This window comes from Alligator sinensis, unplaced genomic scaffold (assembly GCF_000455745.1).
Source record: "Alligator sinensis unplaced genomic scaffold, ASM45574v1 scaffold979_1, whole genome shotgun sequence".
Lineage (NCBI taxonomy): Eukaryota > Metazoa > Chordata > Crocodylia > Alligatoridae > Alligator > Alligator sinensis.
This window is the reverse complement of record NW_005843435.1, coordinates 39,794-67,358: the sequence shown is the minus strand read 5'-3', so window position 1 is coordinate 67,358 and position 27,565 is coordinate 39,794. Positions and strand designations below refer to the sequence as shown.

At 48.9% G+C, this 27,565-nt stretch overlaps 1 protein-coding gene across 3 annotated transcripts; it reads right to left on the bottom strand.

The window, feature by feature from the left end:
- Window positions 1–15,362: 15,362 nt before the first annotated feature.
- Window positions 15,363–27,099, bottom strand: LOC112548705 (mucin-5AC-like). 3 transcript variants are annotated; one of them, XM_025195224.1, is made up of 5 exons: window positions 24,224–27,099; window positions 23,065–23,225; window positions 17,718–21,729; window positions 17,327–17,430; window positions 15,363–16,758 (listed from the first exon to the last, which is right to left on the bottom strand). In XM_025195224.1, the coding sequence occupies exons 3-5, from the start codon at window positions 21,703–21,705 to the stop codon at window positions 16,684–16,686; spliced, it is 4,167 nt and encodes a 1,388-aa protein (XP_025051009.1). In that variant the 5' UTR covers window positions 21,706–21,729; window positions 23,065–23,225; window positions 24,224–27,099; the 3' UTR covers window positions 15,363–16,683. The 3 variants fall into 3 exon arrangements, with proteins under 3 accessions (XP_025051009.1, XP_025051010.1, XP_025051011.1); XM_025195225.1 differs by lacking the exons at window positions 23,065–23,225; window positions 24,224–27,099 and adding an exon at window positions 21,826–22,181; XM_025195226.1 differs by lacking the exons at window positions 23,065–23,225; window positions 24,224–27,099 and having other exon boundaries at window positions 17,718–21,758.
- Between the last annotated feature and the right edge of the window lie 466 nt (window positions 27,100–27,565).

Below are 27,565 nucleotides of genomic sequence, written 5' to 3'. Positions count from 1 at the left end.
CCCCCAATCATTCTTCTATGGGCAATATTCTAGTAATTTAAATAACAAAATAATTGACTTAAAAAAAAAGCAAGCCTCTCATTATTTTTGGATCAAAAGCATTTTTTTTTAATCAATGAAGTGTTCCCAGGGGTCACTTGGGCTTTAGCAAAAATGTAGGGTTTTTTTGGATTGGATAATTAATGCTGTGGATTAGAGCAGTGGGGGGCCATCCTTTTTGCCTGTCACAAATTAAACCCCAGACCTCCCCAAGTGCCACTCATATCCCCTTCCCCTGCCTGATCTGCTGCTCTGCTTTCAGCTCCCTGTCCTATCTTCCATTGTCCTCTCTGCCCTTTTCCCATCTGCCATGTGCCACACACAGAGCGGCTGCCCATGCCACTTGTGGCTCACATGCCACGGGTTCGTCACCCCTGGATTAAGGTTAAAATTATGGTTTAGATGAACATCCCTTAAGACTCTGGGCCTATGTTTCCACATATTAGTTCTCAGAAGAGGCTCATGTATTTTTGTTGCATTTTCAAGGTGTTAAAATACAATCAGCTCAGATTGATAAGGGTACTTAAGGGTATGTAAATACAGACGGGGATGGCATATGTCAGAAGGCATTGCTTGGCTGGTGAATCTCTTTGTGCAGGAATAGTGATAGTAGTTCAAGGGCATGGGGTGAGGTGACTGTGACTCACTGGGCATCAAAGTCATCATGCGACATGACACTGGGTCCAGGTACGAACATACATCTGCTTTGGCAGGTAATACTGGTAACACAAGAACACAGAGAAAAGACAGCTGTGTTCCCTTCTCAGTTCTGGCAGCACCCTGGGGTCTAGTGAATTAGAGCCGGGGGTCTGAGAATCAGGACATCTGGACCTGAGAAGGTTTGTGTCCTGGGTCAGCAGGGAATAGCATCCGTTATGAGGGGAATTGGAGAGGTGTTGACAGGGTCAGCAGTCCGGGGGTAGTTACCCTGCTGTGTCTGGGTCCTGCTCCAAGACCTGGGAGTGCAGCGGTGTCCCAGGCTAGAGTGAAGAAGTTGGGGTTGGATCCAGGATGCCTGGGTTCTGTTTCTGGCTTGATGATGATGAAGAGTATGAATCTTTAACAAATCAATTCCCTACTTTCTGTGCCTCTCTTCGCCCACCAAGAACAGTATGGATGATACAGCTTCCCTGCCTGCAGCACAGGGAACTTGCAGCTTAGCATCTGTGCATTGCGGTTAGATGGAAAGTGTTAGAGCAGAACACTTAAGCAGGGCATCACACCCACAGATAGAGGGCTTACTCTGGCTTTCATCCCATCTTATGGCACAGCTACAGAACAGAGGCCTGCAATTATCCATGATGGTAAATAACATATTAACAATTAAATGAATAGAGCTCAGGAGTTCTGTGCTTGTTCCTTTCCTGTTTCCCCATTCCCCTTACAGAGCAGGAGTTAGAGTCCAGAAGTCCTGGATCCCACTCCCATGCTCACTTGAATGCACTGGGCACATCTACATGAGACACTTACTGCGTATAGCCTAATAACACTGTGCAGTAGCGCATCACAGCACAAACCGTGCTAATAGCCTACTGCGCGGTGTTATTAGGCTAATGCACAGTAAGCATCACTAAATAATCATGCCCTGGAAGTACTGCATAGTATATTTAGGTACTGTGCATTTAGTTAGTACTTTTTTAAGCAAGTACGACATTAAATGTGCAGTATCTAAGACACCTACGTGTTCATTAATGTGCTGTAATTATGATACATTTAGTACCTGTAATAACATACTAACGTAATGCGCTGTAATCAGTGCTACTGTACATTAGCGCAGGTGAACGCTTTTTGTGTGGTGTTTAATATCCATTGGACTGATCTACTGCCCATTAGTGCATTAGCACAGTTTTTGCCAGCCACACTAATGGGCAGTAGAGTCAGTCCAGTGGGCATTAAGCATCTCATGTAGATGCACCCACTGGTTCTCTGATGTCAAGTGTTAAAATACTCCTCTTCTGCTTAGGCTTTATAAGTTTTCATTCCTCATTCCTATCAGATCCTTTGAAACCAGACACCATTTAGAAATTAGATTGTATTGGATTACATGAGATGACTAATGGAGAAAACAAGGCATCAGGCTTCTAGGAAACACCAGAGATTTTACAGAGAGCTTGTAACACATCTTAAACAAACAGCCACAGATCACCTTATTGACCTCTGCTTTTTTATGCAAACTTATGAAGTCTTAACAGCCACAAGACAAACCACAAGAGACAGTGGAGTAAACACAAACTTTATTCACAGTGGGATATCACAGTCAGCTAATCTGAATCAGCTCCATAGTGATAGTAAATGCATAAGGTAGCAAAGCACATATCAGTAATGAGAACTATTAGAGGACAACAGCCTACTACTGCTACCAGCTAAGAGCTACTCCTTCAGCTCAGGCAGTCAATGTCTGTGCTGCACTCTGGAGCAGTCAACATTCAGAGATCAGGGATTGTTTAGAAGCATCTCCATAACTAAGGTTTGGTCTTTTGAGGAATCTATGGTACAGAAATGGCTCCTGTTACCAGAATATTTGAGCATCTTGTCATCTTTAACTGCACATCACATCCAAGAAGGGCAGCTCTCTTATTCCCATTTACAGGTGGGAAACTAAAAGACCCAAGGCAAGATGAAGTAATTTGATAAAGACCTCACAGGGAGTCTGTGGCAGAGAAAAGATGTGCCTTCCAAGCCAGTACCCTTCCTGCTGCACCATTCTTTCTCCCTAGGCTCAGGGTAATGGAGGGCCATTGTCACAACATAGCAAACAAAGCTTTGGGTCTAAGTTTGCCACTGAATTTTCAAATCCAAGCCCAGTATCTCCCCATTGTCCCATGGCTTGGGGAGTCATTTATGCCATGCTGGCAGGCATGTGAAAGAGCAAAGCAGGCCCAGTACCCAGGCTGTTGCCTTGGGACCCTAAAGAGCTGTGCTGAGGGCCACATTGTGCCCTGGGCTCCCTCTGTGACCTGGGTAAGGCTGGGGAATCTCCGCTCCAGTCTTCCCCATTGTGACAATGGCCCTCCATTTCCTCTAAGGTTGGGGTGTGGCGCTCTATGTCAAAGAGCAATACACGTCCTCAAGAAACAGCACTGGGTCAGAGGAGGGGCAGACTGAAGTGCTCTGGGTCCATATACAAGGGGGCTGGGGGGAAAGGGACTTAAAGGCAGGAGTTTACTACAGGCCATCCAACCAGGGGGAAAAGCTGGACCAGGAATTCTCAGGTCAGCTCGCGGAGGCAGTTGAATCAAGGGACGTGGTTGTCATGGGTGACCTAAACTATCCGGACATCTGCTGGGAAGAGCAGTCAGCCAGGTCTGACCGCTCACGTAGGTTCCTAGCCAAGATACAGGACATCCATCTAACCCAGGAGGTGTACAGTCCCACCAGGGGAAATGCCTTGTTGGACCTGGTCCTGGCTGCGGGCGATGACCTGGTAAGGGGACTGCGGGTTCTGGACCACCTGGGCAATGGCGATCATCACCTGCTGGCATTCACCATCCAGCGCAGGGTGTCAAAGGCCTGCAGCAAGGCAACAGCCCTGGACTTCAGGAAGGCAGACTTCAATGAGGTAAGGAGACTAGGCACTGAGGTCCCGGAGGGGAGGGGAGTTAGTAGTCCAGGAAGAGTGGTCGTTCCTTAAGGAGACGATCCTCCAAGCCCAAAGGGTGACAATCCCAACGCAGATCAAAGGGGGCAAGAGTGCTCAAAAGCCCCCATGGCTCACCAAAAGCATCCAGGAATGTCTCAAAGCTAAAAAGGAGGCGTACACCCAATGGAAGGGAGGGGCCATCACCAGGGAGGACTACACCTCCGTTGCTCGGGAATGTAGTGGGGGTCAGGAAGGCCAAGGCGGAGATGAAACTGGGACTAGTGACCTGGATCAAGGAAAACAAGAAGTCCTCTTTTAAATACATAGTGGGTAAAAAGAAGGTACCGGGTAATGTAGGTCCTCTGCCAGATATGCTAGGAAATCTGGTGGTCACACCAGGTGATAAAGCTGACCTTTTTAACAATTTCTTTGCCTCCATCTTTTTTAGCTTGGACCGGGGCATCCCCCGCACTGGGATCCCCAATGGACCCAGGGGAGGCGCTGCCAGGCCCAGGGTCAGTGAGGACCTAGTCAGGGAACTTCTGGTGGGACTAGACGTGTTCAAATCAGCAGGTCCTGACGATCTCCACCCCAGGGTGCTGAGGGAATTGGCAGAGGCCATTGTGGGACCCCTGGCACGGCTTTACAAGCACTTGTGGTGCTCTGGCAAGGTACCAGAGGACTGGAAAAGGGCCAATGTGGTCCCCATTTTCAAAAAAGGGAAGAAGGAGGACCCAGGAAACTACAGGCCCATTAGTCTTACCTCGATCCTAGGGAAGCTCTTTGAGAAAATTATCCAGGAGCATATCTACAAGGGACCAGCAGGGGAGATCATGCTTAGGGGCAACCAACACAGGTTCATTTAAGGCAGATCCTGTCAGACCAACCTGGTGGCCTTTTACAGCCAGGTCACAAAATCCTTGGACACAGGTGTCACGGTGGACATGGTCTTTCTGGACTTTAGGAAGGCCTTTGACACTGTCTCTCAGCCCATTCTCATTAAAAAATTAGGTGACTGTGGCATCAATGACTACACAGTCAGATGGGTCACAAATTGGCTGGAGGCCCGCACCCAGAGAGTGGTGGTGGATGGGTCATTTTCGATCTGGATGGATGTGGGCAGTGGGGTCCCCCAGGGATCAGTCCTCAGGCCTGTACTGTTCAATATCTTTGTTGGTGATTTGGATGAGGGGGTGAAGAGCACCTTGTTCAAGTTTGCGGATGACACTAAGAAGTGGGGAGAAGTGAGCACATTAGAAGAGAGGGACAGGCTAAAACTAGATCTGGACAGGTTACAGGGGTGGGCAGATGAGAACAGGATGGGTTTCAACATGGACAAGTGCAAGGTGCTGCACCTGGGGAGGAAGACCCAGCAGCAGACCTACAGGCTGGGGAACTCCCTTCTCGCCAGTGCAGAGCAGAAAAGGATCTTGGAGTCATTACTGATGGCAAAATGAACATGGACCAACAGTGTGGGGACGCAGTCAGGAAAGCTAACCGCACCTTGTCATGCACCCACAGATGCATCATGAACAGATCCAAGGTGATCCTCTCCCTCTATGCGACACTGGTCAGGCCGCAGGTGGAGTACTGTTTCTTCTCTGGACTGGAAGTAGGAGGACCCAGGTGCTATTTACAGCTCTGCCTTGTGCTCCAGTTCCTACATGAAAACCATTCAGTCTGTAATGTCTTTGGGGCCGGGCTTAAGTTTCATGGGTGACCATGCAGAGCCTGGCCCAATGGGGCCCTGATCTCTGTTGGAGCAGGGGCTCTCTTTCTCTCACTGTTGAGGCAGCACCTGACACTGTGAAGCCCCCAGTGTATTTGAGGACCTGTCAGCATTACAGCAATAATAGTAAATAACAATGACTTGTTCATGTAAGGAGTTCCCAGCAGACCTGGGGTGGGAACCCAGGAGTCCCAGTTCAGGATGCAGAAGGAGTCATGTTACCTCTATGCCTCCAGCTGGATTACTGTTCACTCCAACTCAAACACCTGCTCAGATGGAGCACCATCGGTTCGGTTGTCCTGGTGCTGTGGGAACTGCTGCTGCGGGTGACTTTTCTGGAAAGCATAGATCTGGAAGATAGAACCAAATATGCGAGTCCATCACCCATGCTTACAGTCAAATCCTTGCTCGTAAGATGTGGGGCCAAATCCTGCTGGAATCAGTGGCACCGTTGCCATGGACTTAGAGGGATCGCTCTCAGAACCCTGTGGTCAAACTCAGTGTCAGGTTTTACCTGAACGTTGTTGGGATGGATCAGACCTTAAATGTGGTGACACAGAGGCTGCAGTGCTGAGTCTGACATTAAAAGTTTCTCCAGAACTATCAGGTTTCTGCTTGATCACCAGGAAGGTCAAAGCACTGAACAGAGACCTGAGTTCCAGCATTGTTTCCTGCTCCAGTGGTGGATTTGAGCAGGGGTCAGCTGGAAGTCAGGACCCCTTGGCTCTAGCCCGTGCTCCAGGAAGGGCATGGAGTCTAGCAGGTTAAAGTAAAGGAGAATCCCTGGGTTCTGTTCCAGCAGTAGGAGAAAACTGGAGTATAATGAGTTAGAGTGGAGAGCTGGTAGTCAGGGCTCCTAGGGTTTGCACTGGAAATGTTCATCTATGCCTCCCTGTGTGTCAGAGAAGGAGTCTCTGTATGTTAGTATTTCAGGGATTTATGCATGTGCATCTATGATGACGGTCAGGGACCTGCATTTGGGCTTTGTGTATATTTGCCATGTTCATTTGGGGAATCTCTTTGCTTTCCTATCTGGTTAACTTTCCAAGGATGTGTGTGCATGCATGTGTCTGTATTTTTCATTTGCATATATATATTGTGTTTAAAGGATTCTTGTGTGTGTTTGTGTGTGTGGCATTTCAGGGAACTGGGAGTAGTGTGTGTGAGAGTGCTGTTTCAGGGAACTGGGCTAGGAGTTGTGTGTGGGGGGGATATGCGAACAACAAGAAAGATTTCTATACCTTCCTGCTTGCCATCTGACACCTCCAGGGAAGAAATCCTACCTGATCTGCACAATAAAGAGCAACTCAGCACAACTCACAAATGCCACTTGTACATGCCACCAGGGGTTTACTTTGGTTTAATTCTCCCTAAATTGAAGCAGTGGGTTTTTAAAAACACTGCTTCAATTTAGGGCAAAGCTGCACCATTAAAGTGGTGCAAAAGGCCATTAAGCCACTTTAAAGGTCAATTTTGTGATGTGTACAAATGGCCAAAGACACTCTCATAGACCCAGAGGGACAGATTTCCATCTCCAGCTTCCTTTGTGCAAAAATGAAGTTTATTTCCTACCTATGGGGACTTTTTACCATCTTCAATTTTCCCTGAGTCTGATGAAAGGCATTTGAGCCCAAAAGCTTACAGAAAAAGATTTTTTTTGTGTGATTTCCTAGTTGGTCTAATAAAAAGTATTATCTCTGAACCAAGAGTTCTAGATTTGTGCATTTCTTCAGGATATGTATTGTATTTTAGGGTCTGTGTGTCTGGTATGTGTGTGTGCTGGTTGTGATTCAGGGACCTCGGTTGGAATTTGTGTGTTTTGTTGGTTGCCTTTCAAGGGGAGGTGCATGCTGCTCCCTATGAGTTTCAAGCAGAGAGCTTTCTTTCTGCAGGTTTTTGTGTGCTGGGTATTTTGGGGTGATACCATTTTTGCCTTTTTAGTTTCCGCCTGTCCAGTACAGATCAGGTGAACCAACAGAAATAAATGGCCCCATCCTTTGCCTCCAAACCACTTTCCCCTGGTCCCAGCTGTGTGATCAGATGGGTCTGACCCTTCTTTGATATCCACATCCAGTCACTTACCATGAGGGGGAGGCCAGCCAGCAGCAGAACCACCAGGAGAGCAGCCAGTGAGAGGAGAAAGATGGCCCAGGCTGGCAGGTAGTGCCCGTCTGGTGGAGAAGGGGTCATGCCTGGGAAAGATAGTGAAAACAAGGGGCCATGTGAGATAGGCTGGCAGCTATCCACACCCACACACTATACCAAAACCCAGATGGGAGAAAGGAGCTAGAGCTGTTTGTCATGGGATGGGAATGAAGACACTCCCTCCTTTTGGTCCTTAAGTACTCGAAGAGCTACTCTTGTTTAAAAAAGCATTAATTCCCCTTTACAGACTGAAACAGAGGTGGTGAGAGAGGAAGGTATCACAGAGGGAATTCAGGACAGTAGCAGAACCCAGGAGTCCTGAGTCCCAGCCCTTCTGTACTAATCCAAGGAGACATCTCTCCCCTTCTGGAGCTGGGGAGAGAACTGGTGAGTCCTGACTCAAAGTCCCCTCTCCACCCTCTGCTCCTTTCTATCGTGCTCCACCACGATAGAAAATGTTCCAAAACATCATTGTTGTCATATTTTCTCCCCGGACTCAGTTTTGGATATTTTTTTTTTCCTTCTTGCATGGAACAAAAACATCAAAAACAACAACACCAACAGGAGCAGGTCTGAAGGGATTTATTCGTGCATTGGTCATAGCCCAGATATGTACATTTTCTTGACACAAATATCTGCTCTTGAAGGGAGCAAGGAATCTTGCCTGGTCTGTGCAGTCACCCGGGGCAGGGCTCAGTGCCATTAATGAAACAGAAAATTAATGTTTGTCTCTCAAAGATTAAATGTGGGAGAGCGAGAGAGCTTGGCTGTGTACAAAGGGTGGGCTCCTTTGAGAATGACACATGGGATCCTGAATTGCCCTGCCTATAATTATTAGTTGATTGAGTTTGATCATGCTAGTTACAGCTGGCTGAAATCTTCCCTCTGAAAACTATAATAAGAACTGGTCCCAGGAAATTATCTTTTTCATTTTGGTCAAAATAATTCTGGTTTTCAGCGGTAAAAAAAACAAAATCAAGCGTGCCTATTTTGTTTAACTCTCCAACCTTTCCCCTCCGCATGAACATGTTCACGTGCAAAATATTTCCAGTTTTTCCTACAAAAAAAGAAGCCATTTCATTAGTTGGTGTTTTGTGTGTTCTCAAAAATGGAAATGGTTGTTTGGTTCCGAAATGTCAATGGAAAAATGAAAATGAAGAAAAATTGGATTTTTGCTTTTCCTATCTTTTCCCTCCAAATTGAAAATATTAATTTTATTATATTTTTCCCCCCAGAAAAAAAAATATGGATTCTGGGTTTTCATCTCCTCTACTTTTACCAAAAGAAAAGGGTCAGGACAGAGGGAAAAAGAGGAGGTAAAGGTGGGGAAAACTACAGCAAGATGCTTCAGTTTGTGGCTTTTCGGTGAAATAGTTCAGTGAGAAAGAATTTTTGGAAAATACCTATCCTTCACAAAATTTCTCTTGAAAAACTAGGATTTCCCTATAATACCAGCAGTTGTTTTATTGTTAGCTGCCGTAAAGTGTCCTTTGCCACAGCTATACTTTTAAACCAGGACCCCACTATGGCAAGTGCTGTAAAAAAATCTCAGAAAATAAAGCTGCTACCAAACTATGCCAACAGTTGCAAAGACACATAAGAAACAGCCCCTATCAGTGGTCTGGCCATGGGCAGAATGACTCATCTTGGGTCAGAGATTGGGAAGCGGGGCACACGGACTGGCTCACAGGCAGTATTTCTCCCTGTGGTGGCATGGGGAGAGCGCAAGCAGCTGAAGCCCCTGCCAGCTAACTCCACCAAAGCCCCACATCTGTGGGCCACTTCCCTGACTCCATGGGTTGGATCTGGCCTGTGGGGTGTAGACTGCTAAACAGGCAAGACAGAAACCAAAGCTCAAAAATGTCACTACCCACAGTGGTGGGTCTTGGTTTCTTTAGATTCAGGGTATCCCTGCACAACATTTTTGAACTTGACAGCACTCCAATTGAAAACCATGGTTGTGCTACCTCAGCAGGTCTCAGCCGGTGTGGGGCTGCCAGGAGGTCAAGGTGCCCTGTGCATCTTGTGTGCAGCCATTTGGGAAGGCCTATGGCACACGTATATTACATAAGGAAGAACTTCTTTACTGTCCGAGCCCCCAAGGTCTGGAATAGCCTGCCACCGGAGGTGGTTCAAACACCTACTTTGAACGCCTTTAAGAGACATTTGGATGTGTATCTTGCTGCAATCCTATGACCCCAGCTGACTTCCTGCTCTTTGGGCAGGGGACTGGCCTCGATGATCTCCCGAGGTCCCTTCCAGCCCTAATGTCTATGAAATATTCTCCTGCTTCCATTAGGGCTCTCTGATTAGCTGAAGGCAGGCCAGAGAGCCAGCTTGTGCTGCAGCACTTCTCAGGCCAGATCTGAATGGTATCTCCTGGAAAGAGAGGCACGCGAGGCAGGTCAAACTGTCCTGGGAGGAGCATGGAGAGGCTGGACTGAGAAGGGCTGTAGCATGAGCTGGTTCTCCCTGATGCTTTAGGCTTATCAGATAACCCTAATGCAGGAGCAGCATGTGTGCCCCAGTGCTTTCCAGTCTGGCTGTGCACGAGACACATGGGGCATTTCTACCTGGCTGTAAGGGTGGCGGTGGCAATGCCTGCACTCTGGCACCCCTTGAAGGCTCTTGCAAGAACCACTGGTCTACATAGACAAAGACTAGATGATGATTACCAAATGTACTAGTTACCGAAGACTAGTGAAGTGACTCGTAGCCAGGGTGCTGGGGGGTGCTGCAGAGTGCCACATGTTATTAGCAAGGTTATGCGTGCAAACACCTACACATGATTCACAAGATAAACCCAGACATTTCAAACATGACTCCACAGTGCCAACAGCATTCTGGCCTGTTATGTTCTTTCTGAGTTCTTTGCAGCTGAAGAATTGCTCTATTTTTTCCCCCTCCATAGTAAAAAAAAAAAAAAAGTGAAAGCTAGGAGCTGGCATTTATTTCCCAAGGCATCCTTTGAGTCTAACAAGAGATGGTTTAGTGATTAGCTTATGCAGAAGGAGCCTGTAGCAGAGCTGTGAACTCTGAACATAGGAAGAAATTCTTTACGGTGAGTGTTGCCAAAATATGGAATAGACTTCCAAGGGAGGTGGTGCTTTCCCCTACCTTGGAGGTGTTCAAGAGGAGGTTAGCCAAGCACTTGGCCCTCTTTCCTGACCAGGGCAGGGGGTCGGACTCAATGATCTAATAGGGTAGCTTTCATAGATTTCATAGATTTCTAGGGTCAGAAGGGACCTTTCTTGCCAAATGTCTTGTCTGGTGTCCACACAGCCAAGCCAGCTCTCCACGTATTCATCAGCAGAGCAGTTTAAGGAACACCTGATCAACAAGTCATTAGCTTGTGATGGAGACATAAGACAGAGCAACCTAGCATCTGCTAGGATGGTACTTGTGCCTCAGGATGGATGAATAGATAGATGCTTTTGATGGGTGGCCTGCTTCTCTGCCGAAACAGATCCACCTATCCATCAGAAGTTAAAAATCAGAGTTGGGAAGCTGTAGGCACTTGACCACAATGTAGGCCCCCGAGCTCTATTCCCAGCTCTACTGCTCACCTATTATGTGACCATGGGCTGCTATGCTCACTTCTTAGCTTCTTTTCCCTCTATTGTATGTCTAGGCAACTTTCCCTGTAGGAAACTGTAGGACAGGGGCCATCTCTCCTTGTATCTGAGCAGGGTCTGGCACAAATGGGGCCCTGAGCTCAGCTATGCCCTCTTGTGAAGTGCTGTTGCAAAATCACCTCTAAATTGTATTGATGCTCTTTAGTAACCTCTACCCAACTCTTCCCATCCACACTTCTCATGATGGGTGAGGGGAGGTGAGGGGTTACGCCACAGAAGCAGGTCAATTCCTTTTTCATTGGATATAATTAATGACCCGTGCAGCAGCTCCAAATGCCAACGTGACTACCAGCTCCTGCCTGGTGGGTTAACCTCAGCAATATTTTCCTCTCTTCAGATGTGACTGGATCTCAGGTCCTGTCTCCCAGGGACCTGGCCCCAGAGAAGAATTCAGGCATCCAGCCAATATTTCATGGCACCTTTCCAGGCAAACACATGCAGCTGTGATATAATTATGGGGGAATAAGGACCCTGCAGAAGCTGAATAGTTAAGTGCAGAACCTCTTCTGACCTCACAATTAACCATGGAAGTGGCACGGACAGTCCTGGGGGGTCCTTCAGTGACCTTGTTGTAATGGCACCGGGTTTCCACAGGGTAATAAGACATTTGATCATGTCCACAGAAGTACATCTAGGAGGAACTTGCACTTAAAACTTCTCCATCACTGAGTAGTAGCTGACTCCCCGGGGAGAGGTAGGGAGGGAGGAAATAGGATTTGCCCATCTTTTTGTGCATGGTTCTTCGGACCAAAAGGGAGCATGGAAGAGTCTGGCCTCACACATCAACAGGCCACAGAACGTTACCCTGGATCAAGTCTCAAATCTCAGGTGGTGGGAGGAGAGTAGACACTAGTGGGTCCAGTCAGGGGTAGGTTGGGAGTCGGGACGCCTGGCTTCCATTCCTGACTCTCTGGGGAACTGCAGTTAAAAGCATTGGGGGTCGGGAGCAAAGGTCTTGCTTTGGATCTGATGCTGACTCACTCCTATGACTCATTTTTTCTATCTGGAAGACCTGGAGAGTGATGCTAATCTGCCACCTGACTGAGTTGTGAAAAGCCTTGGCATCTGGTGGGAAAGGGGCAACTGAAATGGAAAATCCTTCGTAAAAGGCACTGCTTACCTAGGGAACCCCAGGGCCTCGCAGGAACATTGAGGCCATGTCAGGAGATATTGCAAATGTGAAACGTAAGAAGAACAACTCCTGCTATTACGATAGAAGCCAGGGCAGAGTGGGACCTTAGAGACTAACTGACTCAGAGAGGCATGAGCTCTTGTGTTCAACAACCTGCTTTGTCAAATGCTACTGCTAGGATAGAAAGGATACAAAATACCATATTTATTTGATTAAAAGGTGAGGATTTTTCCCCCCCATTTAACAAGGGCGGGGGGGAAGCCCCTCATTTTACAATTGAGTATGAGGCAGCAAGGGACAGGCAACTGCTGCAGCTCCAGCCCCAACCCTGGGTCTGCTGCCTGCCCCCTTCTATCCACCGCAGCTGCTCCGTCCATGCTGCACCCTGGAGCATGGTGCATGGCCCCAGCCCAGCCCTGTAGCAGCAGTGTCGTCTCTGTGCCACTGCTATAAAGCTTGGCTGGAGCCGTGCTCTGTGCTCCAGGCTGCAATAGGGATGGAGTCTGGGCACCAGGGCAAAAGTAAGAGGGAGATGGAGGAGCAGGCGGGGAGTCCAGAGAAAGGACAAAGGAGAGTCAGGAGACCCCAGATTGCAGGGGGCAGAAGCAGTGCAGAGGGGAGAGAAGAGGGAGCGGGGGCCTGAGGCTGCAGGAGGCAGGCACGGGGGGTTAAGTGGTGGTGGGAAAAGTTGCAGAGGAAAGTTGCATGTCTCCTCCACCGCCCACCAACCTGCCCCATTACTGCTCCTCCCCCCACTGCCTGCCCTATCATGTCCCCCCCCACTGCCTCCCCCATTGTCTATCCCCGCACTGCCTGGCTCATTACTGCCTGCCTCAGCACCTGTCCCCCCTCCACCACCACCACCACATGCGGGGGGGAATTTAAGATGATCCTGCAATAATTAGAATCTATACGTGGAAAATTATAACAAATGTATACATTTTCCATTAATAGAATCTAATTATTGGGGGAGGGCATCTTAAGTTCAGGATTGGGCTATGTTTGGTTGAATATGGTATACTCAATAATAACTGTTATAAATTGTTTATGTAGTCTAAAATATACTATATATTCACTACTGCCCCCACTACTGCTGCTGTCCCAGCTGAGCCCAGCTGCTTCATAGCCTTAAATCTTCTCCCACCCCAGAGACAATGGGGAAAGCAGTAGCAGCAGGTTGGGTAGTGGAGGGCAGGAGAGGGAAGGGGATATGTTTCTGAGCACAAAGAGGAAAGGGGGATTTAGCTGTTTTGTGACCTTTAACAAAGTCCCCAAAGGCTCCAGGCATGGTCTGCCCACACTGGTGGGTGAGGGAAAGGGGGGAGGAGACTGAGAGCAGTGGTGCAGTCACCCTTGCAGCATGGGTACCTGCTCCTACACCTCCCCTTTGCCCAATCCTTGATTTACCCTTGCAAGCATAATGCTGGGGATGGCACAGTTATGCACACACTCCCTTCTTGGTTCCTTCTTGCCTTAAGCACATGCTTTCAGCTAAAAGCTTATTGTGTTTGGTTAATGAGTGAGTGCTGTGAAATCAAGTGAGGAAGGTCTTATTTCCTTCAGCTGGGGGAATGACATGCACACACGCATGCACACACGGGTCTGAACCCTTCCAACAGAAGGCAGCAATCTCTTTGTCACACACCCACACTCTTTGTCATGCCTCTCTACAGATTATGTCTCTGGGCCTGCCAGGTGCAGTCCCTGTTTTATTTGCAGCCTGTGGGATGACAGGTGAGCAAATGTCATGCTTCCTTTCACCTCTTGATAACCTGAAGGAAACAGGCTCATCTGGCAGCAAGACAAGGCCTCCCTGACTCGGAAATACAGCTCAGAGAGCCAGCTGCTGCTCTTTTTCAAGACTTGTGCAGAATAGTTTCATGAGCAGCCACTCACTGTTGCTTAGGTCCAGTTTTAAACTCAGGTATAGTTAGGTAGGAGACCTCTTTTAACCATACTTCATGCATAGAGAGACATGAGACATGGAACCCAGAAGTCCCGACTCACAGCCTTTCCCCGAGTCCTGCTGCTGCAACCACTCCCCTCCCAGAGCCTGGAGTGCTCAGTCATGGCTCCCAGCTCCCTTGTTCTAGCCATCAAGCCTCCCTCTTAACTGAGGTCACCAGCCCTTCAGGATTGCCCTGTAGTCTCCAGGAATTAGATATAAATCTCCAGGAGACTGCCGAGAGTCACCCGAGAGATAAATGATAGGGCATTCATTAAAATAAACATTAAATATTGAATCCCATTTATACAGTCCAGTGGGTTTTTAAAATGTAATAGTAATGTGCACTTGCCTTCCTGATGTAAAGTCTACACACCCTAATTCATAACAAGCACGTGCGCACATTTGCATTACGTATCGTGGGCAGGTTGGCATCCCAGAAACCTCCCAAAATAGACGCAAACAGAGTTGGCAACTCTACTTCTAACCCAGAGCTGGGAGGTAAACTCAGGCAGCCTGATACTCCACCCCCAACCAAAATGATATAACCTTTAGATCTGATTCCACCCCAGAGATGGGGATAGACCTTGGGGTCCTGACTCCCAGCTGCCCCGGCTCTAGCCCACTCAAACATCACTCTCTTTCCAGCCTTGTTGTTCCCAGACATCTCTGGCCAAGGTTCAAATTATGGGGGAGCTCAGGGGGTCTGAGCCCCCCATAAAAGACAAGAGCCCCCCTGGAAGATTTGAAAAGTATAACCTGGGGGGGCGGTCTCTGGTTTTATTAAGGCAGCCCAATTTTTTTTCTAGCCCCCCCAAGAGTCAAAGTGTAGTTCAACCCCTGTCTCTGGAAGCATTTGCAATGCACTGAGTTGGCATCTTCTTTGGGTGGGAGCTGGGGGTCTCATGAGATCAGAAGCTTCTCTTGAGGCTTCTCACAACCCAACTACACAGGGCTCCGTCTAGGAGTCTCCGAAGTAGTTTGCTCCTGTCCTCTAGCAGAAACAGTGGGCACTGCACCCCAGTGCATTTTCCTTTACATGCGCTGAACTCTTCTGCCCTTTGGCTTAATGACTCTGTAAGCCAGTAGGAGAAACCTCTTTTTATGAAGCACGAAACCAGACAAACATAGCAGGCACTTAGGAGAGCTGATAGGGGAAGATATCCTATTTATTAATCAGATTGATTATTTACAAAGAGATCCAAAAGGTCATAAGGTATTTGGCTGACAAACCAATCTGAAGCAAGCAGTCTTCCTGCTGTGGAAACACAGCCAGCTTGGGGATGAGGCAGGTGGATAACAGCCATGCTGCCCATGGCTGCCCAGAGCTGGCATGAACACTGATGGCTGGCTCCGAGGTGGGCTGGCCAGGAAACAACCATATAGCACTGGGATTGAATGCACTTAGTTCTGGTGGGGTGGGCAAGGCAGCTGGGATACAACCATGGAGCAATGCTGCATAGAGCTTGGGCAACCAGTGCTGAAATGCAGCTACGTCTGGGGTAAGAATAGCATGACAAAGCAGGATAGGGATTGCTCAGCCAATGTTTGAGTGCAGCTACTTCTGGGGGAGGATGGCTGGGTTTCAATTGCACAGCAACGCAGCATGAAGCTTGCTCAGAAACACGGCTCTCTCTGGGGTGGAAGGCAAGGCATAATTGCAGCCTATGGACTAACTAATTCCGAGTTAATCTATAAGGTCCAACTCTGCCCTGTCTTCTACCTGACTTCAGACTAACACAGCTAACTATTTCTTTTCTATTTGGGGTGGCTTGTGGTAGCTGTTTTACAACTGTAAAGTAGTGCTGCACATCAGATTAAACAATAAAAAGGGAAATACCTTATTGAGTTACTATCACAAAGGAAATTTTACAGAGAAAGAAGGGGAAAGACCCCATATCCCATTTTTCTACCCCTCTGAACCAGCCTATCCACCCAGTCTGAAGATCAGACCCTGCCTTGTAGAGAGGATGGGACCTCTAGACTATTCCTCAGCTCCCATGAGCCAGCCAGTCCTGGTGGCTTGGGTCACACTGGAACTGGTGCCTGAGAGGGAGATAACACCATATTTCCTTCCCTGCAGTTGTGCTCTTCCATTTCCCTCCCTCACACAGGCAGAAGTCAGAAAAAGGGTGGGATGGACCATTGGTCTGATCTGCTAGTGGCAGAACACGGGATCCCAGACCAGATGGAAAGAGATCTAAGTCTGTATGGACTTGTGAGCTGATGAACTGCCCCATACAGCAGTTTTTCCTCTGTCCTTAGTCCTGGCCAAAACACACCACAATGCTGTGACCTTCTCATGGGACAGTGGTCAGTGAAAACCCATTTTCCTTGTATTAAAGGGAGGAACTAGATGAAGTTCTTTCCTCCATTTCTGTCCATTGAGTCAGCTACAGATGTCTTGAATGCAGTCTCTCTGTGCCATCCAGAAGTGGTACCTGGCTGCTTCAGAGGTGCTGACCATGGAGAAGGATCTCAGGGGAATGAGTTTGCGACTGGGACTGAGAAGGTGGCAGAGCTGATGATAAAGACCTTCACATAATGGATGGCCTGGAAGAGATATGCATGGTCATCAGTACAATGGTCTGAGTAACAAACAGCAGGCCCCAGGACCTTCTCAAAACTGATAGAAACCCCAGGAATCCCAATCCCCAGTTTTCCCCTGGCCCAACCACCAAAGCTAACTCCCCTCCTACTGCTGGGAGCCCAGGACTCCTGGCTCTCCAGTTCCCAACCCCAGTCCAGCCATTAGTGCCAACTTCTCTTCTACAACTGAGAACAGCACCTGGGTGTCCCAACTCCCAGAACGCTGATAGGGATCCTGTCATTTTCATCTCCAGGGGCAGTGGTGATGATGTCATCTCCTCCTCCCAATATGTTGGATTCACTCCCTCCTCCCCGGGGACAGCTGGAGAGAGAACCAAGAGTCCTGGGGCAACAGCAAGTGTCAGACCTGACTACAGAGCCCAGCATTTGGTGCGGCACAGAGCCAACGTGGCCACCTCAGAGCAGAATGCAGAAGGACTGAAGGACAAGGACTAAGTGTGGGTTTCCCAAGAGCAGGAGAACAAGGGACAGGGCAGTTTCCAAAGCAGCCAGTGACACACACGGCCCTTACCGCAAAAATCCCAGTGAGCAGGACCACAGCAATGAAGATGCAGACAACGGCGATGAAGACAAAGGAGCAAGATTGCAGGGGAGTCTGGGGCTCCCAGGCTGCTGCTGGAGGAAGAGAAGAAAAGGATGAGTTATTGCTCTGTGAGATCAAATGGAGCAAAGCTATGCTTCCCTGCTTGGTATATGGCTCATGTCATGTGTGGGGCACCCTGTGGACATGGGGCTGATGGTGTCACTATCCATTTATGTCAGCATGGTGCCTGTTGCTATAGCAACAGCACCTCCCTGGAGATAAGAACTGTCACAGCATCAGGACAGGGATTGCCTGGCTTCCTTCCCTCCCCATTCCCGACCTGGGGGCAACCTGGGTTCTGGGTTTCACATCCACTTACCAGGTACAGTGTCATCTCTGGGGGCATCAGCTGTGATGGCATCATCTCGAAGGGTGTTGCTAGTGACACCATCAGTGATGATGTCATCTCTGGGGACATCAACATCTCCAGAAGTGGTGATGTCACCTCCAAGGATAGTGCCATCACCTGCAGGGGCATTCATGACTAGATCTCCAGGGATGCCGATGTCTTCAAGAGTGTCAGAGGTGGCTGCAACATCTCCTGAGACAACAGCAGGGGCGTCTCTGGGGATGATGATGGCATCTCTGTGGGTGGCAGCATAAGGAGTGACCTCTTCAGGTGGAATAGCAGTAACAGAGACAATGTCTCCAGGAGCCTCATCATCTCCGTGGTGGGTGCTGGTAATAGAAGCATCTCCAGGAATGGTGGCAGCAACAATGGTGTCATTTACAGAGACAGTCACAGCAGTGGTGGTGTCTCCAGGGATGGTGATACCCATGGTGTCCTCACAGGCAGCAGCAGTGGCGGCAGTATCACCCACAGGTGCAGTGGTGATGGCATTATCTTCTCCAGGGGCAGCAGTGGTGATGGCATCTGTGTCAGACCCTCCCAGCACAGCAGAGATGGTGTCACTTCCTGGGGTCGTCATGATGGTGTTATCCACAAAGGCCACAGGCTTGGTGCTAGCATCTCTGGAGGCTGTGGCAAAGTTACTCATATCTCCAAGGGTAGCTTTGGTGACAGTAACATCCACAGGGGCAACGGTGATGATGTTAGTGTCTCCAGAGGCAGCAGTGGTGTGGGTGGCCCCTTCAGGGCTGGCAGCAGAATCAGTGACATGTGCGTGGGGAGCAGCAGCTGTGACAGGGTAGTTTACCAGGGGGGCAGTAAAGACATCATCCTTTCCAGAATTAGCAGCAATGGTGATGTCATCATCCCCTGGGGTGGCAGCAATTATGTCATATCCATGGGCAGCAATGATGGTATCATCGTCCTGGGCAATAGCACTGGTGCCTTCTCCAGAAATAAGAGTAGTGGCATCGTCTTCCTCTGGGGCACTGGTGATGGTGATATGGACAATGGGGTCTCCAGGAATGGCAGTGATGGCCCCATCACCCCTGGAAGTGGGGGTGAGGGTAGCCTCCTCACCCTCAGGAATTAGGGTAGAGGCAGCCTCCTCATCCCCAAAGACTGAGGTGATGGTGATAGTGACGATGGCATGATCAGAAGGGACAGTCATAACCTCATCTCTTCCAGAGGTGGTGGTGATGACAGCATTGGTGTCCCCAGGAAGAGGGGTGATGGTGGTGTCAGTGTCAGCCTCCTCAGGAACAGTAGTGATGGTGGCCTCAGCCTCAACAGGGGTGGTGGTGATGGTGCCCTTGGCATCTTCAGAAGCAGTGATGATGGTGGCCAGAGTCTCCACAGGGGCCGTGGGGATGGCAGTCTCAGTATCAGCCTCCCAAAGGGTGGTAGGGATGGTGGTGTCCGTGTCAGCCTCCCCATGGGTGGTGGCAATAGTGGTGTCTTTATCAGCCTCCCCAGCGGCAGTGGCGATGGTATTGTCAGTGCCAGCCTCCCCAACAGTGGTGGTGATGGCAATATCTGCCTTCCCAGGGGCAGTGGTGATGGTGTTGTCAGTGTCACCCTCCCCAGGGGCGGTGGTGATGGCAGTATCAGCCTCCCCAGGGGTAGTGGTGATGGCAGTGTCAGCTTCCCCAAGGGTGAAGGTGTCGATGTCAGGGGTAACCTCCTCAGGGGCCGCAGTGATGGTGATGGTGACGACAGAATCCACAAGGGTAGGAGTGATGGCATCATCTTTTTCAGGGATGATGACATCTCCATGAGCAACTCCATCTCCAAGGGCAACAGTGACAGCTCTGTCATCTCTAGGAGTAGTGGCAATAACATCTTCATGGTGGGGGGTCTTGGCTTTGTCTCCTTCAGGGAGGGTGCTGATGGGAATATTATCATTTCCATCTCCAGGGGCAGTGGTGATGATGTCATCTCCTCCTCCAGGGGTGGCAGTGACAATGCCATCTCCTCCTCTGGGGGCATCAGTGAAGACATCATCTCCTCCTCTAAGGGCATCAGTGACGGCATTGTTTCCTTCTCCAGGGGTATCAGTGATGGCATAGCCCTTTCCGGGTGTGTCAGTAATGGCATTGGCTCCATCATCACCCCCAGGGGCAGCGATGATGGTTATAGGGATGCTGACCTCTCCAGGGGCAGCAGGGATAGTGCCATCTCCCTTATAGCCAGCTGTGATGGTGTCATCTTCTCCTTCAGGGGAAGCAATGACCTCATTTTCTGTAGGAGCAGAGAAGATGTCATCACTTTCTCCAGCATTGGCAATGATGACATCATTACCTTGGCAGGTAGCAATGATGTCATTTTCTTGCAGGACAGCAGTGATGAGATCATTATCTTGATATGAAGTTGCAGCAGCAGCATCCTCTCCAGGAACAGCAGGGGTATCTACAAGGGTAGCAGTGGTGTCATCATCACCAGTGGCAACAGTGATGTTATCATCATCTTCTTCTTCTTCTTCTTCTTCAGGGGCAGCAGTGATGGTGATAGTGACAATAGCATCTCCAGGAACAGTGGTGAAAGTGTTTTCTTCTTTAGTGGGGGCAGTGGTTGCCTCAGTTTCTCCAGGGTTGGCAGCAGTAGCAAGGGTGTCTCCAGGGGCAGCTGTAATGCTGTCTATGACAATGGCATCTCCAGAGAGAGAAGGGGTGACACTAGAGACAGCAATGGGAAAGCTGTCTGTGGAAGCAGTAGTTATATCCCCCTCCTCAGGAGGGGCATTGGTGGTGACAGAGGTGATAGTGTCTCCAGGAGCAGCAACAGTGCTGACATCTCCAAGGATATCAGTAGTGAACACATCTCCAGAGGTGATGGCAGCACTGTCCCTAGGTGTAGTGGGATCACCCGGGCTGAAGGTGGTGGTAGTGATGTTATCGCCAAGCGTAATGGAGTTGATGGTGCTCTCTCCAAGAGGCAAGGTGGTCGTAAGGGTGTCTTCCTGAGTGGCAATGTCCTCTCCAGAGGCTGTGGAGGAGGTGAAGTCTCTAGAGTTGGCAGTAAAGGCCTCAGGGGTAGTAGCAGTGTCTCCAAGGGCAGCAGCAGGATCTTCAGGACTGGAAATGGTCTCTTTGGGAATAGTGATGTTCCCTGAAGTTCTTCCCTGGGTTGGCAGGGTCCTTTCCAGATTAAGGGCCTCTATGTCCCTAAAGGTAATGGTCCCAACATGGGCAGCGCTGGCTGCAACAGAAGTGGGAGCCTCACTAGAGGGGCCGCTGTCCCCAGGAACATGAGTTTGTTCCACAGATTTGTTCTCACTGGAGGTGCCAGGGTCATCGGGGACATTTCTGGCCCCAAAGAGGTTGGCTTTATTATAGGTGGCTATTGATGCATGAGTTCTGGTTTCGCTGAAGGCTGGGAACTTTCCAGAGCTAACTGTCTCCCCAAGAACAGAAGCTGTCCCAGAGACAGAGGTGGTGGCTTTTCCAGAGACTATAGCTAGGATGTTATATCCTGGAGTGGTAACAATTGTGCCCTCACCATGGGCAGTCATGGAAGGATTTCTAGGGGCAGTAGCCCCTCCAGGGCTGGAGGCAGTGTCAGTGTCTCTAGAGTTGGGGGTGATGTTTCTACGCCTGATGGTAGTATCTCTATCCCTGGGGGTGAAAATGGCATCTACCCCTCTAAGACTGATGGTGGCATCTCTGTCTCTAAGGATGGTGTTTACTTCTGTCTCTATGATAGTGGGTGTTGTGCCTCCATCTCCAGGGGTGACAGTGCCATCTTCATAAGCAGCAGTGGCAGCCATGTCCTTCTCTCCATGAATGGCTGCATCCCTGTCTCCATAGGTACCAGTCTCCCAGGGGCTACTGGCAGTCCCAAGAATAGTGATCCCATCAGCTATACCACCATCCCCAGTGCTCATAGTTGTGCTCACACCACCAGGCGGGCTGGCTTTTCCAGGATGGACAGATGTCACAACTCTACTGGCTGTGTCCATTTAGCTTCTTAGTACAGATGGTACCTGCAGGTGGAAAACAAGAACCCAGGAGAAGTCATATGATATCTTTGTGTGAGACACTCTGACATCTAATCGTAATTAGGAGCACTTCTCACCTACCAGAATTTGGAGCAGCCTCCATTATAGAACTGATTAGGAAAAAAACATCTTTTTTTCATGAGAAATGTCATTTCTTTGGCAAAAATTCAAATATCAACATGTTAAAGAACAACATTGTCCACGGTATTTCATTGTTTTGAGAATTTGGGTTTTGATGTTTTGTTTTTTACGTTAAAAAAATCCACCTCATTTTGGAAAGAAAATTAGATTTTCTTGTAGACTTAATTTTCCAATAAAGAGCAGTTCAGATAGATATTTCTCAACTAGTAATGAAATTAGTGTGCCACAGCCTTCCGCAGCTCATAAAAAGGAAGAAAAAATGAAATTCTATAAAATTTGGAAAGTTCAAAAATGGATCTTTTTTACATTTTCATCTTATTTTCAAATGCTTATTGAGATTTATCAGTACAGTTCTTGAAACACACTCTGGGAGAAAAAGGTTTTGATAAAAAGATAACTTCTTTTCTAGTTAAAAGCAAAGAGTATCGGAAATTGCATGAAAAATGTCATTTAAGAAATAATTTTGAGGCACAAAAAGACTTATTTTGTTTGAAATATTTCAACTAGCTCTATTAATTTCAAGCCAGCAATAATAAATAACTGTAGGAAATATGAAACGTTAAAAGTCTGTGTCATACAGACAACTCTGAGCAGGGATGGAAAGCACTCACCCCACTATCAAACAAGGTCATTCTCATTATTTACCGACTCATTAGTTCCAACCAAAAGTATACTAAAGAGATTTATTAATTCAGTCTTTGTCTCTGAGGAAGAGTTTTAGTGAGTGGCTGAAAACTTGTCTAAGTCTATCTGAACCATGCAGATGATCCAATAAAAAGTATCACCCACAAACATTTTTGCATCTCACATATTTCCTGAACCGTCATAACTGCAACATCACTCCAGCACTACATTAAGAAAAAGGTTACGTTGCATCGATGCTATTTAAGTTAGCGTGAATCAAAAAAATAAAGGTATAATTTTGGACTCACAAAATTATGTTTTAGGAGCATGCAGTATATGTGCAACCACCCATAAAGCTATTTCTCTTGTAGCCTGGGAAATGAGAAAAGAGCGAGCATACTAAGATCTAATAGCAGACAGACAGTATGGTAGGTGGTTGGGAAGCTAGGCTGTCAGACTGAGAGGTCTGAACAGAGAAGGAAGGGTGGACAGACAGACATATAGACATAAAGACAAATAATAGGACATGGAGAGATTGGAGAGAAAGATAGATACTTTCCGTGTTCCAGCCGGCAGTCAGTCCGCTGAAGCTGGGGAAGTAGGACAGTTTCTGGGCTGTGCTGCTGGAAGCCTCGTTACTATTTCAATCACTGTTTCTCATCAGGGGGATGTTAAACCAATTATCTCCAGGATCCTGATTTTTGTCTTGATGACCCCTTCAAGGACAGGAAAAAATAATTCTCTCCTTTACTGAGTGAAATTAATAGAGGTCAAAATGCCAACTGACTGGAGAGCCAGGACTCCTGGGCTCTACATCGGGCGTGGAGGAGTTGGCCATAATTGGGAGCAGTGGGTTCTAGTCCAAACTCTCGGAAGAACGTGGGGTCTAGTGGTTTAAATTTGGTGTGGAGGGGGAGTAGTAGCCTAATGATGGATAGGCAAACTGAGCCCAAATCCCAGCCACTGCCTAAGGCAGTGTGATGAGAGGGAGCTGAAATGGAGTTGGAGTGGGCACATCCCCTCACCTCCCATCTGCCATCCCTGCACCCACTCTTGCCCTGGTTCCAGCTCCAGCTCTAGGGAGGGCAGAGTAGCAGTGGCCAAGGGGATTTGCTGTTGTGGGGGAGAGATGTCACCTTCTTCTTCTGCTGCTGAAAATCAGCATTTAAATGGCTAGAGTCTTCTCATCTGCACAATGCCTAGTTACAGTAATTAATTCCACAGTTTCATCCCCAATGCCGCCTACAGGACATTTAATGGTCAGTCCTTATCCCCAAGGTCTAGATCAGAAGCAGGGTGAGGGCCTGGCAGGAGCCAGCCCTAAAGCCCAGGTTCCCGGCCCAGCCCACTGGAAGGCTGGAGTTTTGGCTCACAGATGCTGATGGGACCTGTTCACTCAGTGTCATAAGCAGTAGCCTAATAATGGATGGGCAGAGGGCCTAAGCCCAGCCACTGCCTACAGTTTTTACACCCCCTTGGTCTTTACAGAAACAGCACAAGGACCTTCAAGATCAGCTGCAAACTAAGCATGACATAGGCAACCAGGTGCAGAGCAAGCAGCTGAGCTGAAGGTGTCACAGGAGGCGAATGCATCAAGGCCACCCAAGAGGGCTAAAAATGACACACTAATTACATAGGTGTAAACTTGGAGGAGGGGGAGAGGAGGGTGGAAGGAGGGAACCTGTGCCTGGAAAAGGGTAATAAATACATTTACTTTTTCAAGTTTTGCCTTAAGTTTCTGATCCCACTTCAGATATGCAGCTGCCACTGGGGAGGAGGCACCTGGGTAACAGCCCCATGGTGAAATTGTCCCAGTGTTGCTCACTCAGCACCGAGATGCAGACAGTTCCAGGTTAGAGCACAGCAGTAGCTGAAGTAACCAAAAAGCGGGGAGGGGGAATGCAATGACATGGTATATGCAATCGCTTCTGGCTGCCCTGCAGTAGCTGTGTGACAAGACTACCCCCGTCCTGCCTGAACAGAGAACTTGCAACTTGGCCACTCAGCTCTCATTTAATGACCATGTCTGCTGGCTTCCTTGCCAGATCCAACCCTCTGATCCCTCCCAGGCCCCTGTGCACCAGCCAGGACCCCCTAGTCTGAGCCAGCTCAGCACCAGCACCACACACAGGGGAAAGGCCCAGTTTCCCATTCTCCAGCCCAGCCCAATCTGTTCCATGATGAGACCATTTTTTCCCATTAGCTTTAAGTTAATTGCAGTAAAACCACCATCAGGACTAGGGTGTGACTGAGCTAATACCTGCATAGAAATGCTCTCTCTCAAAGGAGCTACAAAGGCAGTTATTTAAACACGTAGGCAGCCTTATCTGCCCTCTGCTTGGCTTGCAGGCTAGACAGGGTGGCTGTTGGAGGTACTCGTGGGAGACCCTGGTGACTAGAGGGAGTTGATCCAGCCATTGGAGTTCCTTTTAAGATCTTCCTTGTTTCTCCAAGCTCATGAATCCTGCCAGGCAGCTGTGGCTTTTTCATTAACCATGGTCTCCTAGTCAAAATCCAACTGCAGGCTTGAAATCATTGGAGGTGAGCTGACCAGGTGCTCATGAAAAGCTCAGCTGTTGATGCAGCTTTGGATCATCCGGCTTCTGTTCCTTGGGCCTGAGCAGGAGAAGCTAGATTGCGAGTTCACGGTGGAGGCTTAAATGCTGCTGACGGGGGCGGGGTGCATATGCTGGGTGTTACCATGAGCACATTCATACTCTGCTCCAACCCAGAGGTGGCTGCATCCTAGGACCAGACTAGCAATCCTGGTGTAATCTCTCTAACCTCCAGCATGGGAGGGCAGGGGTGGTGATCCTCTTGTAGTCTTTGGTTACATCAGATGCCCCATGGCAGGAGGTGGAGGAGGGCCAGGCAGGCCTTCTGATCCCCCTGGGACCAGAATTTAGAGCTAGGCCTTCCCACTTTGCAGCTCCTCAACCCTCCTCTCCCCTCCTGAGCAGTAGTAGCCTTGTGCACTGCAAGCTGCAACAGCTTAAAGCAGCAGCTTCCTTGCTGCAGTCTCTTCCCCTCTCCCTGGGCCCAATGAACCTGGATTCAGCTGTCTTTGTTACTCAGGAAGGGGATAAAGAATAAGCCTTCCCACTGCCCTCTGCCCCCCAACCAGCCACTGGGGAAGGCAAAGCTGCTGCAGTGCCCCCTTCTGCTACCTGGGGGAGGACCTCCAGCCTAACCAACTGCTTTTTCAAAGAGGAGGTGCTGGCTGGCAGCACTTCTGGGCAGTAGCATGACTAAGAGAGATTGAGATTTGCATCCCAACTTCCCCAAATCAATGCATGAAGAGCATGTCCAGGGTGCAGAACTGCCCAATTCTACCTCTGCTCCTGGCCTTTGTGTTTATTCTAGGCTCTGGGACAGTAGTGGGTTGTGGTTAGAGTAAGGGGGAACAGACTTGGGACTCTTGGGTTAGCAAAGGTAGGTGTGGGTCCCAATTAACAGACTAAGACATTGTAAACTCCAATCTCAAATCTGGCACTGAGTTCCTGGGTTGTTTTCTCAGCTCATACCTCAGTTTCCGGTAGATGGAGCTAATAATCTTTCCTGGGTGTATTTGTATCATGGTTCACTCTCTGTATGTATCTGTGCAGTAGCTGCTGCCAAGGGGCCCTGATCTCAGCTGGGGCAGGGGCTGTCTTTCCCTGTGTGGTGGTCTCCATTAGAGTATCAAGGCATGGAGGAAATTAGAAGAGTAACATGGAGGTGATAAAATGCCAAAGACTCATGCTACACAAACAAGTAGAAAGAAGGGTGTGGGTCAGATCTAGGATACATCCAACCAACTCCTGAGTCAAGAGCTAGTCATCATTATTGGTCCCAAAGAAAAGCTACAGGTACCTGACATGTTCTCATTCTACTTATCTGCTAAGTGAACATGGCTCAAATGGGAAAGAGGCTGGTGTACATGTGTGTGAACAAAAATGCAGGATTACATGGGTGTGGATTTCAGAACAATTAACTCCCAAGCCCAGAACTCTGTTACCTTTAAAATCATAGATTCATAGATGCTAGGGTCAAAAGGGACCTCAACACATCATCGAGTCCGACCCCCTGCCCTGGGCGGGAAAGAGCGCTGGGGTCAGATGACCCCAGCCAGATGCCTATCCAGCCGTCTCTTAAAGACCCCCAAGGTATGGGAAGAGCACCACCTCCCTTGGAAGCCGTGTGTGTCCTTCTTGCTACCAAAACTGATGGGAGCCAACATAACACTAGAGGTAAATCATTCATGAGGCCAATGGTTGTCATGTAAAAGCTGTCTCAGTGGTGTCTAAAGATCTCAGCACAGTCAGGGCCTCATTATGCTAGGTACTATACATACACATAGCGGGCGCTGACCGACATGCAGGTTCTTGCTGTAACTCATTCACAGGAAGCACCATAGGGTACAATGTTCCCTCCCCCCTGACCCAAGAGACATTCACTGTTGGGTCCGCGGGTTGGGGGATCAAGCTCCAATTCGGAGTGGCCGCATATCTGCAGCCTCTCTCCTTTAGCTTTGCACCACCCCCCAACTCCTGAGCTATCTTCAGAATGGGAGAGGTGGACTGGAAAGGAAAGGGAGGGAGCTCAGCCCAGGGTTTGGCCAGTGGTGGAGGGCCAGGTGGATGGATTGGAGCACCCATCACAGTGGGACTCCAATCCACCTGCTCCACCCTCCAGCACCGCTGGGCAAACCCCAGACTGAGCCCCCTCCCCTCTCTTTCCCCCCTCCCATTCTGAAGACAGCATCCAGGGTGGGACTGGGCTGCATCAGCCCAGCCCTGCTCCTGGTGCGCACTGATAGACATTGATGAAGGTATTCCACTTCAAGCGCCTTCATCTGAACCCACATGTAATAAGGGTTCAGATTGTCATGCGATTTGGCACTTTTAACGCACCTGCAGCCATGCACTTCTGTGCGGGCACAGCTGTAGAGCACTTCAGGGGGCTGATCATGTGACAAACCGTCATTTCTGTCAGCACCCAGCAAGGCAGTCCCTGGCGTGAAGGTCATTCAGTCAGCACTGGGATTGCTCATCCGGTGGGCTAAAACGCAGCCAGC

What these genes read in the sequence shown, in the direction of transcription:
- LOC112548705 (XM_025195224.1), bottom strand. Translation starts at nt 21,705, where the DNA reads ATGGACACAGCCAGTAGAGTTGTGACATCTGTCCATCCTGGAAAAGCC. An exon ending in CAGAGATGACACTGTACCTG is followed by an intron (nt 17,431 to 17,717) that starts GTAAGTGGATGT and finishes CTCTTCCTCCAG; the next exon opens with CAGCAGCCTGGGAGCCCCAG. An exon ending in TGCTCACTGGGATTTTTGCG is followed by an intron (nt 16,759 to 17,326) that starts GTAAGGGCCGTG and finishes TATCTCTTCCAG; the next exon opens with GCCATCCATTATGTGAAGGT.